General features: G+C 39.4%; 1 protein-coding gene across 21 annotated transcripts in view; it reads left to right on the forward strand.

Annotated features, from left to right (window-relative positions):
* SULF1 (sulfatase 1) overlaps positions 1–19,778 on the forward strand; it is a 188,024-nt gene that overhangs the window by 104,863 nt on the left and 63,383 nt on the right. For 9 of the 21 annotated variants that reach the window (XM_074552132.1, XM_074552125.1, XM_074552118.1 and 6 more), the window contains 2 exons: positions 15,657–15,818; positions 16,136–16,370. In XM_074552132.1, coding sequence (XP_074408233.1) covers positions 16,199–16,370 — 172 coding nt within the window. In that variant the 5' untranslated portion in view covers positions 15,657–15,818; positions 16,136–16,198. Of the gene's footprint in view, positions 1–14,377; positions 14,554–15,656; positions 15,828–16,135; positions 16,371–19,778 lie in introns of all 21 variants that reach the window. The other 12 variants (XM_074552199.1, XM_074552145.1, XM_074552177.1 and 9 more) reach the window with 5 other exon arrangements.

Genomic DNA, 19,778 nt, shown 5'->3' on the forward strand with positions numbered 1-19,778 from the left:
CAGAAGAAACTCATTGTGCCTCTGCTTTCACATGCATACACTTACTGCCAGCCTAGCAACATGCACCTTCTCTCCAAATGATTAATACAGCATCAAATGAGACATACTGTTTCACTGGAAAACATCCTTGTGAGGCTGGCTGAAATGGGAGGTTAAATATCAAAGGGCTAACACAAAGAAAAGGACTGATCAAACAACTAGACTATTCTGTGGTTTACATGGGTTATTTTGCTGATGATTAGGTAAAGAAAAACCTGCTGAGATGAAGAGTAAGCAATTACATATTGAGGAAACTCTCATACTTATTACCTTATTAGTAGTATTCATGGACGGAGAGACCCTCCGCAGGGTGATCCCTTGCTAATTCCTTATCGACAGCGGCTTTGATGTGCATACATTATGTGATTTTCTTGGAGGAAAAGGCAGGAGTTATTCACTGAATACATAACTACCTAGCATCCAAGGAAAATTGCAGAATTGAGGAAACCTTTGTAAATAAAGAAGGCTGCATGTTAACTAAAGCGTGTATCTCATCTTCAGCTGTCAATGTAATTTCCTAGAAGGCTGGTTAATAAAAAGAATAAGAAAAGTAATAAAAATCATAACGACCGGTTAGTTCAAGACAATAATTCCCAGATTGTGAGGGAGACATTACAATGTCAGCACAGATGACAACTTCAGTAATAGCTGGCTGTGGAAGTAGAGGAAACTTTGATTACTTGATCACAAAAGGTTCCTTTTACTAAACTTTAGGTGTGTTACATGTACAGATATGATTTGGAAAAATCATACTTGACAAACATTTTCACTAGAATAGCCATTCCTGGTATTTCCTATGCGAGATACTGCTTTCTTTCTGGTAAGGACCCCGACTCTATGCTGACAGTCATTTTAAACTCGTTTACTGCTCCAGGGCAGGGGAAAGGTACTTGAGAAAAATCAGATTCAGACGTGAGTTGATATTTGGATGTCAGTTAGATAGACTCAAATACAGTGGTGGAATGGAAGAGGACATCTTACCTGTGCCTGTGTCAGTAATGAACCAAAAAAACCCAACAGATGGTGACTACTTTTCAAATGCCAGCAAGTGTTTCTCCTTAAGGCACAAGCCTGTTGTGAGGACTTTCCTCTGTGGCAGCACACAGTCTAGGAACCTGTGAACAAAGCAGCTAAGTAATACCAATAACCTGGTTATGGGATCAGCAAATTCATCTGGCATTACTGTGCTAATTTAGAGTTGTTCAAGATGTACTGCATTTGCTGCAACAGGTGACATGCCCATTTAACATGATGCAGCTGCCAAGATCGCCCACAACAAAGCAGCAATCAGATTTTAGTCCTCCCTGTTATTGTCATTACTGAAGTCTGAATGCCCTATAGATCTTGCAATTTAGAATCACTTTGTCTTCAAAGAGAGTGTTGAGGGTTTAAATGTAGAAGGTCTGATGGCTGCATATTTATATGTGGCAGAGAGCCATAACAGCTGAAGATTGCAAAATAAACTTCTCTGAAAATTTTGTATTAGTAGATCAGTAAATCTTTTCAAGTTCCCTTATTTAGCTCCTAAGGTAATGCACATCTTACTTGACTGAAGGTCATGATTTGAGCCCTGCCAGTTGCTAAGCCCCATGGAGGTGCTCACTCACTCCCACCCATCAGAATGGGGGAGAGAATAGGAACAGTAAAGTGGAGAAAACCTGTGGTTCGAGGTAAAGACAGTTAATGACTCTATAAAGAAGGGTAATAATGCTACTAACACTCATACTAATAGAGTTAGAATACACAAAAAAAGTGATGGACAATGCAGTTGCTCACCACTCAGTGACCATTACCCAGCCAGTTACCAAGCAGCAGCTTCCAGCCAGCTTTCCCCCAGTTTATATACTGAGCATGATGCTGTATGTTATGGAATATCCCTTGGATCAGCTGTCCCATCCCAACTTCTTGTGCCCCTCCAGCTTTCTCACTGTCTTCAGCATGAGAAGCTGAAAAGCCCTTGACTTAGTATCAACATTACTTAGCAACAACAGAAAACATGCAATGTGGTCTCAACATTGTTCTGCACTAATCCCAAGATGTGACCCTATACCAGCTACTAGGAAGAAACTGACTGACTGACTGACTAACTAACTAACTAACTCTATCCCAGAAGAAGCCAGGACACAGTCTGTCTCACATCACTACAGTATAGAGCAGTAAGTGAAATGATGCTTTTACTTTGAACATTGACTCAAATATGGCATTGTCACCTTATCATTTATCTTAATCATTTCTGAATAGTTTGTGATCATTTTACAAGTAACGAGATGAATTCAATGTAAAACAGTATTAGCTCAAATGCAAGGTTGATGAATGGGAGTTCAGGAATACATCATCAAGGAGTCTTACCTGAATGATCATCAAGGATCCAAGTTAATGGTCCAGTCTACCTTGACATGTCATCATCCCAAATAAATTAATGAATGGTGTTGGTTTTGAAAAGTCTGTGTGGTATAACATACTCAGTCATAATATCATTGGGTTTTAAGGCAGGCCTTGTACTTATGACTCCTGTAATTTAATATTACAGGGATGTATAATCTGCATTATATCTTTCATTAAGGGTAAAGATGGCCAGAGGATGAGTTTAGCTTTCAAGGATTCAGATTTTTTTCATTTCACAGTGCAATGGGAACAAAAGACTTGCAGTGCTTTTTGTTTTTTCCTTTCCACAGCATGAAATTTTATTGAAATTTATTTTCAGATTGAAAAGTAAAGGTTTTCCATCTGACTCTCATACTTGGGAGTAAGCAAAAAGCTTAGTCTGAAGTCAGACTAGTCAAGCTGATCCTTCTTCATTTTAGTTTCAGTGCTATTGTGTTCATACCAGTGATAATCAATTAACTAATTCTTTCCATGGTAAATCAAGGAACTCTTATGAAGTTTCTTACATAACTTTTCTGTTATGTAGGAATACATGAAAAAATACTGGAAGTGTTATATTCCATGTATCATTTACAGAGAATGACAGATTAAAAATGTGTCCAAAAGTCCTATTCAACAGGATATTTCCATAACAGATGGCATGAGGAGTAGTTTTTCAAGCCTTAGGCAGGTATTAGATGCTAACTTGTGACATTCATCACTCAGTCTAGGAGATCCATCTGATTCACACTAGTCAATCAGCTGCCTTGGTTTTAAGCAATTTCACGCTAAAAAGAAAATGTATTAGCAATAGGTTTTTTGCTATTTGGTTACAGCTATTTGCTTCCTAAAATTGCCTTCCCGCTGTGTCCTCACCTGTAAGCTAAAACCTCTATCATTTGACTGTTAACAATGGGTATATATTTTGCATAGTTGCTGAACTGAATGTTAAACCACAGAAGATAGGGTAATTTATAATAAGGCTCCTCTTTATCATGCTGGTGAAGGTGATTTGTGAAATTCTATTGTATCACAGGTCTTGGTTGTTATTGTTTACACTGCTGCACACGCACTAGCTAATTCTGTGGTTTCACCTGTTACAATTTCCTGGTGAAATGTAGTTGCCCACTACAACTTTTAGGGAAACTTTCCTGAAGTTATTGACAATGTTTTTGAATCTTGTTCAGCCTGACAGATCCTTATTCAGCCACTTACACCTAATCCTGTTGCTGCCTGTGTGTGTCACAGCCATGAGGCACTGCTGGCTCTGCCTGCCCTGCCCACCCTCCAGTGCCTTCACCGCCCTGCCTATGGCCAGGACCCCATTTCAGCCTCCTGGGGTTCTCCACCTCTGCCCACAGCACAGGACTCCATCTCAGCCCTGGAATGGAGTCCTGTAGGCTCCTCCCAGGCATTTCCCAGCACAGCCTGTGCCTGTCCTGCTCCCCAGGGAGCCAGGGGTGCCTCTGCGCCATCCTGCCGCTGGCTGTGGGCTAGGATGGGACAGGCTGCCAAGATCCTGCCTGGCTGCTCCTGGCCATGGCCCACAGGGCCCACACGGTGTCCTGAAAATGTGCCCATAGGTGTTGCTGAAAAGACATGAGGATTTCATTTGCACATACATAAAAATTACATTAGCAGGTGTAGGAAACAGATGCCAACGCTCAGACATTTTGTCATATCTCTTTCCCAGCTCCACCCTGTGAAAAGTGGAATACTTTTGTGGTATCTCTCTGCATGCCATCACCACCACAGGAAGTGGTTTTCCCAAGCAGTTTTGATACTTTTCTCATACACAAATTGCTATCTCCAGATATGCATCAGGACACTAAACATGTATTACGGAGTATTTTCAGTCCTGAAATTTTTCTGTGTTAATGTTCAGTTCTGAATTCTTCTGCCACAAAGGAAAATTTTTGTGCAGAAAACAGTGGGGATTATGCCATGGCCTTCTTGTGACTTTTTCTGAAACTTCTGTTCAAGAGGCCTTGATTGTTCTTCACTGTAAGCCATGGAAAGCACCTTTAATTTTGGAGGGTTGTTTGGAGTCTGTATTAACCTAAGAAACCTGTGACTCTGACCCTCAGTCTCAGACTATTTACTAGTGAGACCTTATGATCAGAGCTTGTCTCTATGAGTAACCTGTACTTTTGGGAAGAATTAATAACTTCATTTCTAGGGTAGAAAACCTCTGGGAAACACATTAATCAGTGTGTGGTTAGCAGCTGATAATGACATCTCAAGGACAATATACTTTTTGATAAATTTTAAGATACTGAAATATAAAAATTATTTGTAAAATTTAATGCATGCATAGCTGGTTATGATTTGACTTCTTTTTTAGGACACTTTTCCTATAAAACTGCTTTATTGTAGCTACAGATTTTCAATCAAAATTTCTTAAATTAAATCTAGAAATAAACATATTTTGCAAATTAAATGCAATAGAAACTTTGGAAAATTGTCATGATTCACCATCTGCAGCCCTCTGTTTAGAGTTTTGCAGTCTTCCAAGAAGTGAATAAGCAGTCTAAATCATATTTTAAGGAACAATTGGAACTTGTTGACAGTGTTAAAAATTGAAATTCCATATTTTAAAGCAGTATCTGTTTCACATAGTGAGACAGAGGATGTAGCATTTAAGCTGCCTTCATTTAGACTTTAAAATCCGTCATATGGGACATAAGGGGTCTCTCTGGAAAACTATTCATTTAACTCAATAAATTACTCATTTTTGCTTGTTTATTTTAAAGGACAACATATACAGGAATGTATTCATGGCAGATGAATTAGCTCCTGTATTATGAGACTGCAGTGTGGTTAGTGTGAAACATTTACACCACCCAGCTCATCAGAAACCAGTGAGATCATTTGTTTCATTCCAACTGTGCTCTTTGCGTTTACATGGGGCCTGGGTGTTTCAAATCTCTCTTTTCTCATACACAAAGTTGTACTTTCTTTCCAAGTCCCAACTGCTCTAACTTTTTTATTAAGAAGAGAAAAAAACCACCAGAAAATATTTTAAAATCAGATTTTATTTCTGGTGAAGAAATGACCACTGAAATAACTTGAGGACTTTTCCCCATTTCAAAGGACAAGGATAAAACATGAAATTTTGTCTAGTTTCCTTTGACTGAGAAACAAAATTTAGCCTTTAGCATTTCAGAACTCTAAATAGGGGGACAAATATCAGGAATTTCTTATAAACTGTGTACAGTGATGAAATAGGTGTAACAGAAAGCCAATAGAAAGGGTCTCAGACTTGTGGGCAATGACAGACACAGATGTTGCTCCTTGATGCTGCTGTACACTAAATTCTAGGATTGTCTTGAATAGTATTCCACCTCCAGGTTGCAAACATGGGAAAGACATCAATAAACTGGAGTGTGTTTGTTAAATGACCATTAAGATGCTTGGGGCTGCAGTCCTTGTCCCATGTGAAGAAGTTAGAGGAGAAGTGTTGTTCGGCCTGGAGAAAGAGGAGCTTTGGGGGGTCCAACTAGAAAGAGGTCACTGATAAGACAGAGCCTCATTCTTGGCAGTCATCCATGGCAGGAGGACAAGGCAAGAAGGCAATGGACATAACTTGAAATATAAGACATTCAGGCTGGGTCTAAAGAAAAACAAATTTCATCCTCAAAAGAGTTAAGCAGTGGAATAGGGCCCCAGAGCATCTGGGCAGTGTCCACCCTTGGGGTTTTCAAACATGACTTGGTAAAGCCCTGAGCAGCCTGGTCTGACCTCACAGCTGAGCCTGCTAAGGACAGAGGAGCGGATTCTCTATTGGTCTGAACATTCCTGAATTGGGTCATTGACACCGTTTATGAGACACCTTTCATATAAGAACAGTTTCTCTACATTTAGGGAAAAAAACCCAACCATCCAGTAAAGCAAACAGCAATGTTTGATAATCACTGTAAAATGAGATGCCTCTTAAATTCCTTCTTACACAAAATGAAGAAAAATGCTGTGGTCCTGTTCTTTGCCTTTCTAACTCCTCTCAATTTTCTGGGACTGACTTCCTATACATCCTAGTCCTTGACATTCCTGATCCATGCTGCATTATTCAGAAGTTTCTGCCTAATGATTACCAATTTCCATTCCCATTTTCCCTTCTCTGTGCATTATGCACAGTCCAGTGTTGCGAAATAAGATTGACTGCCTGCTCCACCACTCCTAAAATAAATAATTCAGTATGTGCTGAGCACCTGAGTAGAATCTTGGCTCACAAGCAGGCTTACAATTAATGATATATAAAGATATACAGTTATTTATATTTGTAAAAACTAAAGATGGTATAAAATTGTGTCTCTTCAATGCTAAATAGAAACTTTGCATAATAAGAAGCACATTGGAAACAAAAAATGTTTGCCTCAATATATTTAGCTTCATCTTCCATGCTTTAAAACTGTTCTCTCATCTACAGAAGCCAGTACTGTGAAATTGAAATACCTTTATGTGTACTTGAAAGATGAAGAAAATGTTTCCCCAGGCATCTTCACTAGGAAAATGAAGGTGCATTTATATGTGCTATCCCTTCAAAATGTTTTCTGAGATAAAGTTGTTCACAGAATAATTTCAGCAAGTCATTCTTGAGTTTTTTAGATCTCAGACTGAAGAGTATTTTCAAACAGCCCTTTGAGAATGGATTTTCAGAATTCAGGTTGGAATAATTGGCATTCTTCAGACAAAAAAGCTGTATATGGTATATTCTGTCCTTGAAACAGGCAAATGTGACTCTAATTTCAGGATTTTTTGACATGAGCTTTCAGATGAAAGCCAGTATTCTGCTGCTTTGTACATTTTGGCCTTTCTTCATGTACCATTGATGCTTAGATGTTTTCTGAAATAAAGATACCATAGATCTTAAAATATTGCTGCACCAGGAATGAGGAGCCTGCAGGAAGTTGTTTTAAGGAGCTGAGCAGTCCTGTTGAACACAAGAGACTTACTTAATTTGCACAGCAGGGCATATATCAGAGGTTAAGTAACTCTTAGACACCTGGTTTGGCAATAAAATCCATCAGTTGTACTCCTTGCTCATATTTGCTGCCATTCCTGCACTAAACCATTTCCACCTGATAGGACAGAATGATGTGTGGATGACTTTCTGAGTTTTCCCATGGTGGGTCAGTCACAGGTCACTCTGCAAATCTCCCTGAGCACACTCAGGTGTGTTCTGGAGTGGGGACTGTGGCACAGTGAGGTGAGGGGAGGCAAGAGGACTGGGAGGATTTCTGTGACAGCAGACACCAGTCCCCAGTGTTCCTGGTAGCTGGGCTTCTGCATGTGTACCACCAGAAAAGGGAGCTTGGGAAACTCCAAGGGCTTCCTGATTACAAAGGAGATTAAAGGTAAGGTTGATGGCAGGGTGATGTTGTTCTGAGCAGGGCCTCAAGTCAATACATCTTCCTTGCTGACTTGTCTTTATGGAACAAGATATGAAGCATGGTTTGGTTTTTTGGGTTAGTTTTGTTTGTTTGTTTGTTTGTTTGTAACAGATTGTTTTGTTTGGTCTGTCTGTTTACTATTAATAGTAAGCTGTTTTCTCTATAGTACAGGTTTGTCAGGGAGGAGTTTATTTGAAAACACATTTCTTGGCCTGTCAAGGAGCTTTTACATATATATCAGTGAAGGCAGAATTTATACTGTGCCAGGACTGGAAAAACTGCTTGACAAGAAGTAGCATAGTAGGAGAGATCTTGCTTTAAAAGCAGAACTTAGGGCCTGAGGCATTGGTGCATATCTTAGTAGCCCTATTAAATTCAGTTTGAACTTATTGAAAGTAAAACTCATTAGAATATAATGGGATTATATTAAAACAATTTATTAGGCTAGGACTCCAAACCTGAAAGAAAAAGTCAACAATCTGTAGGGGACCTAGATGCACAAGAAGATGTTTGCTGTATGTAAGCACACAAAGTGCTGGTGCTAAAATAAATTTACTTTCTGCGCTGTAATATAATATGGAAAGTTTTCCAAAAGCACTTAGAACTGCCTGACTCCCCTGGCTATCCCAGGGATGGCACCTATCTAAAGCTCTGTGGTGTTTCTGAGTACATCCTCTGACAATACAACTGAAAATATATTTAGGTTCCTCTCCTAGACATACAGGTGATGTTCCCTGTTTACATACATGCACTTGTGTAGATTCATACACGGAATTCCTCCCCCTTCAGCCCTTACATGAACTGCTCTGGTGCCCGTGAGCTGCTGCTGCTTTCCCTGGGCAGTCAGCAAGGAGCGGCCAGAGCAGCCCCGGGTCAGGCTCAGCCTCCACTCCAGACCACCCAGCCCCAGGAAGGCACCACCTGCCCTGACCCCTCCCCGTGACAACAGACATCCGGGGGAGGTCTAGAAAATAAACTTCATAAATGAAGAGTTTTCTCTCCAGAGGCAATATGGAAAGCTATGGTTTCTAAAGCCAGTGAACTTAAACAGGAATTTAAAGAAATGTGCAAACTGTGTTGCTGTTGTTCGCCTCTGTGATATGGTCTCCCACTGCAAGACTACTTACTGAACTGTCAGTGTGTTATTGTGTAGTATATTTTCATTATGCCCCACACTGCTGAAGTGAGCAAGTGGGCCATTATGCTATTTATAGCAAAAATATGTGGGTTTAAAATGGAATTTTAAAATTACCTGAGATTCCCTCATATACAGAATTTAGTTTTTGTATTTGAAAAATAATTGGAGTCTTTTAGTAATTATATTACCTTCTAGCTGAAAAGCCACTTCCTTTAAAGATAAAAAAAATCTGATATCAGAGGCCTGCTTGGAGCCTAGCACACATCTAATTATCTCTCTCAGTCTTAATTATTTAGCAAGTGCTAATAAACTGCACCTATCATGACACTCATGTGTAATAAGCATATAAATTTAATTTATTTTTTTCCCTCTCTTTGAAGGCTAACAGACATGGAATTCAATCACAAGGCAATGGCATTATAGCCTCCAATATAACATGAGGTTTTAATAAGCCTCCTGTTTGCTGCACACATGTGCTTAAGACTGCCTGGAAACCAAATCAGTAGAAAAAAGGGATTACTTTAGATTACTTTGAAATGTGCATTGTTTGAAATGGCCTCTGGTGACCAGCTTTCATGAATGGCTGATTTTACTTGTGGGGCACATCATCTGGCTCAATTATACCAAGCTCTTTTGTATGACAAGTGCACTCCTTGGCTGTGTTGAAATATGAAATTCTAAAACAAAGTAAATCAGATGGTGAGAAATAAATTTAAGTAACTGTATATTATTAGAAGTTTGTAACAGTGGGCATTCTTCTTACTGAAAAATATGTGGGAATTTTGTTTTGAAACTTTCACATATTTGAAGTTAATATAAAAACATTAATTTTCATTTTCTTTAATGTTTTGTTCCACTATATTAGCAGCATTAAAATGAAATACACGTTTTTCTTTTCTCAAAGGTAGATCATTTCTCCTACACTTGTTTATTTTTAAAATGTTATTGAGGTTTGTTGTTTCACCCTAACAGATGAAGTGTTGGAAACTTCTACCTGCTAAGAATATCCCTTAACCTGTACAAAGTTATAAAAGTGGGTTAGCAAGCCTGCATTACACTTTCAAGTCACTGCAAGCTTTTTCCTTTCCTGTCGGTAACTGTTTGCAAAATTACAATGTGAAAACGTAATATAAGGTTATGATTCTCCCTACCTGCAATTACTTTAAATTATAGTTAGTTTAAATTAATCTAGCCTGAGGCACTGAGGATCCATCATTAGAATGCACAGATTACATTTGAAAGGGGAGAAGATATCTGATTGATTAGTTAAGTGTGTTGGAAATCCAATAGATAGTGATTAGATTAGACCCAGATAGGAACTACATTCTTTGTGTTCACTGTAAATCCTGTACTTTACAACCTAGATTAGGGGATTAACCTTTAAGAAGAAATGGTAAATCTTGCTTTTTCCTGACTTCTGCTGTACTGTAATTGTGTTTCCCATGGCTGCAGGCTCAATATTCCCACAGGAAACTGACCTGCAGATTTACACGGTCGTGCCTGGTAGTCTGAGATTGCAGCGTTTGCCTTTAAATACGAGATAGAAGAGTAAGATGTGAGAAGAGCTTTAACATTGCTAAACTTAAAACAGTCGTCTGTCAACAGCTTTTTCCACTGAAGTGCTTCACTGTATTAGTGAAAGTGAGAGTTGCTATTGTTGTTGCAGGGTGTTACAACCCTCTAGTCATCAAGGCAATATGATTTAAGGGAGAGATTTAAGACCTCTGAACTACTAGGTTGCTGGGTGCGGCTGAACATCTCGCCTCCCTGACCTTTTATTATGTAGTTTCAATCTGTCTGCACAATCTTCGTGCAATTACTAATCTTATGAAGTTGCTAATTTTGTTGAGTCTCAAACCACACACTTGTCATGATTCACAGCATAGACCACGTGAGACTTGGAGAGGTCCATCCACCCTGTGACACAAACTTCAAAGATTCACAGAAGTTGTATGTGTGTGTCTCAGGAAACCCCTTTTACATTCTTTCACCTTGGAGTTTCCATGTATGCAAAATGTTCTCAAATACAGCAGCAATGTCAGGTGGACTCATCTCAATTTAAAGCATACAACTACAGTGGTAGGTGTAAACCCTGAATCTGACATTTGTAGGGTCATGGAAGGATGGAGGAAGCCACCTCCAGTTTACATGGTGCCACTGACAGTGGTCTCTGGCAGTACAGGCAGACTGGCAGGTTTTTGAAATTATGCTGAGCAGGTGCCCAGCAAAGTGACCAGTCTCCAGGGTCATATTCTAAATTACAAAACACTGACAATAGCAGAATCCCAACCCTGAATTAAGAGAGTTTTTCTAGTTGTTCTTTTCCTTTCTCTTTTTCTTATTGAAAGTCAGATTTTAAGGAAACAGAGAACACTAGGATCATGTTCCTGTAAAAAAAGCTCATTAAAGCCAAAAATGTCAAGTCAGCAGGTCAGAGGTAAGATACATAGGAAGATGCTCTTCTGCTTGAGGTGAAGAAAGAAAGCTCATTTTCTTGTGGTGATTCATATCCAAGAATTTGTTTCTTTGAGAGGTTTTATCAATTTATTTATCAGAGAAACCTATAAGAAAAAAAAATCCAAGATTATTGTTTGCATAAAGAAAATGAAAGAAAAGAACATAACTGAACACTTGCAATGACAAGGCCTTCTACTTCTTTGATGTATTTTTGTGCAATTTCCTTGCACTTGTCTGAGAATTTAAAAAATATCCTAAGTTGCAAAACATTTGTTTGTGGACTATATCCTAATTACATACAACTATGTCAATTTATGGAGGCAGGGAAATCTTGCTACAGAGACCAAATATGTAGGATCCTGTATAGTAAAGAGGAACACTGCACAAATAGGTGCTGCACTAGCAAGTTTATTGATTTAAGAACCCTGTGATACCTTACATTCTCAATTCACTGCACATATGTACTACTAATAACTGGGGAACAGAAGCCAGAATTCTCATTCTCATGTTTGCTGATGGTACAAACCTGAGGGCAGTGACTGATACACCTAAGGGCTGTGCTGCCATGGCAGGAGCTTTGGATTAGATGATCTTCAGAATTCCCTGCCAACCCTGATGATTCTGTGATTCTTAAGCTCCATTGTTACAGTCCACATTATTACTAGTATTCTTGTTATTATTACCACTCTTTCCTTTATTATCTGATCCATTTTTGTTTCAAAGGAAAGGCCACTAGGACAGTGGGCCTTAACCTATGACTTTGGATTATATAATGCCCCAATGTTCATGGTCAAAAGAAAACACTAATGCAGAGAAAACAAAGTTGTTTGCCCTTTGTTACCCCTTGGTCATGAATTACTGATGTGGGGCATTGCATAGCCCGTGGTACTGGAGAGGGACATATTTCCAGTTTCCACTTTCCAGTTTCCACTTTCCCCACATTTGGTGTCAGATTTACAGACAGGAAATATGTTCCTATAATCCAAATTCCCTGTGTATGATACATGGAAGACACATTTGTAGATTATTAAATACGAATAAGTTCATATAGCTTTAAAACTTATGATGGCATATTCATGTGCATACTCAGTGCTCCGTTTCATAAACAAAGTGCATGACTCTGGGCAGATTTTATTGGCCAAACACAAAATGGCATTTTAAGTGAACTGAGTGAAAATGTGGACATAAGAACAAAGTGACAAATGCTCTTTTTTGAATACTGGCTGCCTTTTGCTGTGTTCCAAGCTAAGCACTTTCAGTCAATGCCATGAAAAATCTTGAACTGTTCTGGATCAAAATGAGTAACAAGTCTACAGACTTTCAAAATATAGAGTTCTGCCTTTTGCTTTTCTTCTAAATCACTGAAAGATACTCTCTTACAAGACCTTGAAATAAAGTCCTCATACTTTTTTGTGCCACACCACACAAAGTGGCACTGTAGCCTTTCTTTGCAGTGCTCTGCCAGTGTAATTCAAGTTTCATGGGTAATTAATTCTCCACGCCAACAAGTCCCTGAACTGCATGTTATAATACTAGCTGCATAGAAACAACTAAAGATGCAAGTTCTTTTATTCCTTGAAAGGTGATTGCAAACTATGTATTTCTGCTCCTGTAGGGGAAAAAAATTATTTGGATTCTTCTGGTTTCATTTATCTACTAACTGCAATTTGGTTATCATAGGTATCTTCTATAAGAAAAATATACTGTAAAATTCCCATATAGAAGTTAGATCAGCACTTGTTTATATGGCTAGAAAAAAAAAGCATTTTGCAGTACCATCTTGATTTCTTAACACAAAAAAATACAGTTTGCTTCCCCACGTAACTTTGAAAAGTTCTTTTTTAGAATTTCTCGTATTTTTGTCTGTTTCTTAAGACCAATTGCAGTATCTGCAGGGGCACTTATATGCTACCAGCCAGTATCCAACACAAACACTGCATCCTTGTCTTCCCTATTAATCCTGTGTTTTGGCAGTTTTCTTTACTTAAGTTCCTTCTAGGACAGGGAAACAGGCTGTAAAAGGACTAGTTGTCAAAGATCACCTTTTAATAAAGATTTACCATACGCAAACCTGAAAGATGAGCAACAAAACATGGCATTACTGTGCTCTTGTATAAGAACCATCCAATGAAACTTGGATAATTAATTTCATATGTATAAATATGTCCTGATATTTTCCTTTATCCATCAAGAATAAAAATGTTAGAGCAGGAAGAGAAACTTTCATACTCTTATTTCTAGCAAAGACCTGCCTAAGGTGCCTCAAACATGCTAGAGGAAAGGATTTTTTTTTAAATACTAATAGAGACCAGACAGGTTGAAATGAAGAATACTTGTTAATGTCCATTTGGATTAGCATAAATTTTATTAGCTCTGAAGTGTAATTGTCAGGAGCTTGCAGTTTTGTATGATGGGGGATTATTCAAACACATTGGTGCCAATGTTTGCTCAGTGCAGTCAAGATGACTGCACTTTCTGGGTCGACATTGTCTGAAAAAGTTTGCTGTACAACTGAGGTAAGAAACTAAACATTGAGCCTCACTTCATATAGCCATTCGTGCTTTGTGATGTGAGTCAAAGTTTCGCTATTTAAAGTTCAGACATCTAGAGACATTGTATTTCTGCTTTTGCACCAAGAACATGTATCTGGTATGTGTCAGAAGAAAACTGACTTCCCTGGTAACCCCGGTCTTTGGGGCTCTTGTCAGATTTTATGTGACTTAAGAGCATATACATGGAAATTGAACTATTTTTAAAAGTCCATCCAGGCTAAGTACAGACTTCCAGTTACTTATCTGAATGTTGTGTAATCACTAAAATGGCACTTGCTGTTCGATGGTGATCCCCTGTATTGACTTTGCAGTGCTGTAATGTTAGCGGAAGGGTGGAGTGTTGGTTGGTGCAGAGACAATGAAAGACAAGTTTTCTCTGCCACAGACACTTGGGTTTTCCTTTTAAAGACATTCACACTCTTCTGGTGTAATTACAGCCTGCCAGAGTGAGGAGCATGAAACTGTTTAGCTTGCGAAGCTTAAAATAAAAGGTGTATGTGGAAACAAGAACACGATCCTTTTTCTAGCAGTCCAGCACCAAGTCCCATCCCCTCCCTCTGCTGTGGCTTCTTCCCCTGAAATTTAGAGCATCTCCCTATTTAAACATTTTTAGGTGAGTGATTGGAGGCCCCTTTTGTCTTCTGTGTCGCTCTCATTATTTCTGTTTATTAATCTGTTTGTGGCTCATGTTGCATGTCTGAAGTCTCAGGTGTGGGTGCACAGATCTCGTGATTTATGCTCCAGTCTAATTATGTAAGGCGCACCCCAGTTCCCATGCGGTGTTCCCCTTGGGCAAACTTCTTGATTGTTCTTGGGCTTGGGTGGTTTTGCGAGGTTTTTTATAATTGACCAATATCACCGTGCTTTTATCCAGAGTCCCAGAATAAAACCAGGAGAAATGTATGTGGCAGGTCAATACCCCGGAGGGAACAGGCATGACTCCGTGGTTTCTTTCCCACCCCCTTCCTTTTTGCCCCCAGATATTCCCTCCCTTCCCTTGTGTTACAGACGGGTTTTGCAGAGCTTCAGTCAGTAATGCCAAAAATGTCAAAGTGTAAGTGGCTACCCCTTCCTCTCCAGACCAATCAGTCATTTTCAGTCACTGGTTTAAATGTGCTGCAGCAAAGCCAAGCCTGTGTGCTTGCAGCAGGTCTTACAAAAGCAAGGCTGTTTGACTGACAGGCACGGAGAGGGGGCTCTGATAAGGCACTGAGACAAGTCTGAAAGCGCAGTATCAAGGACGAGGCTGTGGCAGAGCTACTGTGCATTATGGATGAGGCACTCAACTCTGGCGCTGATTGATGGAGGGACGGTTGTGCTCTTTCACAATGCTGGGTAAGATCATATGGACCGTCATTTAATATGAGCCTTCTTGGCAGTGGGAAGATGACTTTTCACACAGTGATCCCATGCAGATTGCAAATGACAGCCATGCTCTCCCCTCTGCTTTTTAAGGGTTTAGTCTCTCATGCAGGTGGGTTAACCTAAAACAGCATCAGTGCTTGCCAGGTGTGACATGCTGGAATTAATGCTTTTCTCAGAATCTCACCACAAATTTGACCATAAATATTGGAATAGCACCTGTGTCTGATGATGTGAGATACATGTCCTTTATCCCTAGCAGCCAAGGTGCCATCCACCCCCTGCATAGGTATGATATTAAATTAAGCAGGGGAGTCATGGAGAATGCAATTTTTTTCTATTCTATTCTTTCAGGACAGAGAAAGAAGCTGTAAGAAACAGTTCTGGAGACTTTGAAGCACAGCCACAGTACTGAGGTCTCTGACTGACAAGCCTTCTGCTTTCTTCTTCTCCCAGGGCTCCTCCTACAGATGTTCTGAACACGTCTGCATCCCAGCAATTTTTTACTGCGCCCAGGTACTGAATGTAAGGAACCAAGCTGCATAAAAAGAAGCGTGGGGTGTAGGAGAAGGAGCACTGTGGGGAATTTACCAGAAGTCATGTCTATACAAAATGCAGGCATGACTTCAAGCAAAAATTATTTGAGAGAGCATAGTTACAGAATGACCGAGTTTATTCTTAGAAAATGACAGAATAAAGCTCTCATTGAACAATATGTCTTATAATCATGTTAAATGGTATGTGTCAAGCTTGACTTCCCTAAGTGCCATCCTTTCAATGTATGACTGGAAGTTTATTTATTGCTTGAACAGAATCTCTCTTCCTCCCTACAGGTCTTGAAAACTAGAGTTCAGGAACTTCTGGATCAGTCTTTTCATTGAAATACTGGAACTACTATGAAGCCTTCTTGGTTTGCACTCATGTTGGCAGTGCTCAGTACTGAAATGCTAACAAGTCACTGTTCCACCATCAAGTCCCCGAGGTTCAGAGGACGTGTCCAGCAGGAGCGAAAGAATATCAGACCAAATATCATCCTTGTACTCACAGATGATCAAGATGTGGAGCTAGGTGAGAAATTATTGTTGTTTGCTACTACATTTTGGCATGTGTCTTTCAGTAGTTTATGCCAAGCAGAAAGAAATATAAATTCAGGGATGTTGATGGTCCTGGAATAGTATCAGAATGTGGGGCAATTTTGGAAAATGAGTTAACATTATTATTTAATGGCATTCATCACATTTAGTTATAGACTTTAGGAAATATAAGCTTATCAAAATCCACCATTGTAAGTTTTAATCAAGACAACATTATTTAGTAATGCATGCAAGGACATACGTGTAAAAAACTTGCACCAAAAGCCTTTTTTCACTCTATGACTTTTTGTAGCATTCAGAAATCGGAGCCTTATGAGGCCAGCATTTCCCTAATACAGGTGTCTGTATCTCCACATATTTGTCACAGGGATGTATGTCATCTGACATACTTATCCACAAAGACAAACTGGTCTAGTTTCAGGATTTAGTAATCTTAATATTTGTATGAATTACTGAAGTGTTTAAAATCCATCTGCTTTAAGTACTATGCTGTATGTATAAAAACATGGTAGTTTTGCTTTCATAAGTATACTAAATATCTGAGCACATACCAGTCAGTGATTTTCACTTATTTTTCTTAGGGTGGAAAAAGTTAAAACACTTAGATGATGTTCCAGGAGGCCTTTGAATGTTTTCCATTAAGTAAGTTAGAAAGATATTAATGGTAGTTATGCATATAACTGATTTTTTGGTTCACTGCCCAAAATGAAAAATCAAGGAGAGAAAGAGGATCATTTTAAGTTACCCCCAAGCAAATATTTTGGGTTGGGAGATCAAAAAGGTGAAAAAATGGCAAATTAAGTTGAAATGAAATCTTGCATTCTTTGCTTTTTTTTTTATGAGAGACATATTTTTAATAGAAGTATAGTGAATTTCTAGACAAAATGCCATAAGACATTGAAAAATAAAAACTGCTTTATTCCAGAAAACTTCATTTGTTCTAAAATCACATACTTTCAGACAGAAGATTGTAGGCAAAATATGGTCTGTATCTAAAAGCAGTTCTTTGGTTGCTAGCATTTTTGTATTTGCCATGATACAATAATAATTTCATAGTCCTTCAGGGTTCTGAGAAGATAATTAATAAACTATATTTCATGACTGAGGGTTGCTGCTTTTATGCAGCAGAGCTCCAGACACAGGCCTTTATATCTGAGCGATTCTTTTATTATTTTTATTATTTATTTTCACTCTTTAAAACCTCTGCTCTGTTTAGGCATGCTGCATATTGAATAGCTGTTCCCAGTTCTATTTTTGGTCTAAAAGACTGTTCTTTTGATGGGAGTGCATTTCATCTTGGTGGAGTCATTCTGAAAAATTTTGTTAAAAGGGTCAAATCAAGTTTTCCTTTTTGTGGTCTGAAAGATCCTACTCTCTCCAGGGCACTCAGAGCACTGGGGAAGGTAGGTCAGCAGACACAGATCTCTGAACACAGCGTTACCAACTTGCTGTCCTCAGTCTTGTGAGAAGGTGTGCGAGTGCTGAAAAAGCAGGAAGGATGTGGCGAGTCACTTTGTTCGTCCTGCGGAGCTCTTCTCTTTGGAAGCTGCTCTGAATGCTCACAGGGCACTCTGGCTCCTATTAGCAGGCAGCTGAGCAATAGCCTGGGTGTGTGTGCATTCCCACTGTCTTGAATGAACACACAGGTTTCCCCTTTTCATAGATCATTTCACAGGAAACAGCATTCAGCCCCAAGATTTACTGTACTGCATTATTCACACTTCTGCTAATAAATCATTCTGCTTATTTGAAAAATAAAGCCAAACTGTTTTCCATGTGTGAATTTTCCTCTTGCTCTTCATTGATTCCTGAGAAAAGTCTTAAATTTCTCAAAGGTCAGTGGCAAGTAACACTTTCTGCCACAAACAGAATAAAACTTAGGCATTGGTATCCAAAAATCACAAGACTGAAAGTCACTGAATATGGATTATTTGCAATTGTATTCCCAGCATGAACATTTCTAAAAGCTATTCTAAATGAATGCTTTAACATAAAAGCATATAAGGTGCATTATAGACTTCAGTAGGGAAGGATTTGTCTCCAGAGCTTGTATAATCATTGAACCACAATATTCATCTGACTGAGTGCAACTGATATATAGAGGAGTCATCCAGAATAAAATTTGGAAGAGGCAGGGAGGTTGCATTTAGTTAGTGCTCAAGGCATAAAGGTATGCACATCTTCCTATTGATCTGCACCATCCCCCTGAGTTTTGCATTTTGAGAGCAAAGAAATTCAGCAGAGTTGCTGTCTCATTCACTTTATTAGATAAACCCAACAAATTGCCCCACAACTTCAGCCACTTCCTATCTATGCAAGGAGAAAGGATATTCTAGATCAGCTGGTGGATTGCACCTTTAGCTGTGTGAAGCAGCCTGGCCCACAGCTCTTGAAGAATCTCAGCAAATACTTGGGCTCAGAAGGTATTTTACTGCTTAAATTGTGCCACTATGCACTGTCTTTACCCTACCAAGATCCTGAGGGTAGAGAACTCACTCTCCAATGAAGGGGCATCTTGCTCAAGGCAAAGCTCCCAGAGCCCAGAACTTCTTCCCTCCTGCAGACAGCATGCTGTGGCTCTTCAGGGCAGTGGCCCAGCTGCCACTGGGGTCAGGCCCATATCCTCTTTAGTCCAACATTCTGCTTGCCTTTTGGTCTCTTCCCCTGTCCTCCCAATTCTCTGTTATTTGCACACATCAGTACCTCCAAATATGACACCCCAATCACTCTTATAGTCCTCACTGTAAAAAATATCTTGCATAATGTCAGAAAGGAGTAAAAACTAATCAGTATCTTGGTATTACAGTGGGTTTGACCCTTTTTTACAGCCTAATGCACCACCCAGTGAAATCCATAGAAACCAGCTACTGAATAGAGCACTGGCTAAAGAGATCACAGCATCATCTAAATACATCACATCAAGCATAATTTGCCTGGTGTGCTTTCCATCTTCCCTAGAACTAGAGCACTAAAAAGCATAAGCCAAAAAAATGGGGATGTGTGCTGAGATCTGAAAAAGTCCATTACATTCCTGGGGCCTTGCATACAGCCCCTATAAAGACAGGGTTGCCCACCTGTGATGAAAATCCATAACAACTTTAAAGACCTGATACCTTGGTTGCCAAACATATTTCTTGAGGGATGAGAGTAGACTGAGAAGTGACACTGAACTTCTTGTCTGACAAAACTCACTAACTTTTGTGTCCAAAGTGGCCATTCCCAGTTATCTGGCTGCCCTCAGGTGCTCCCCAACCAGTCATGTAGAGAGTGAGTGTCCTGCTGACAGACAGTGTGCCCTGAAGACTGTGAGCCAGATGGTGAAAAACACAAGCTGTGAGGAGAGCCACAGACAGCAAAGGATTATAACTTATATCAGCAAGTT

Source organism: Zonotrichia albicollis, chromosome 1, assembly GCF_047830755.1.
Source record: "Zonotrichia albicollis isolate bZonAlb1 chromosome 1, bZonAlb1.hap1, whole genome shotgun sequence".
NCBI lineage: Eukaryota > Metazoa > Chordata > Aves > Passeriformes > Passerellidae > Zonotrichia > Zonotrichia albicollis.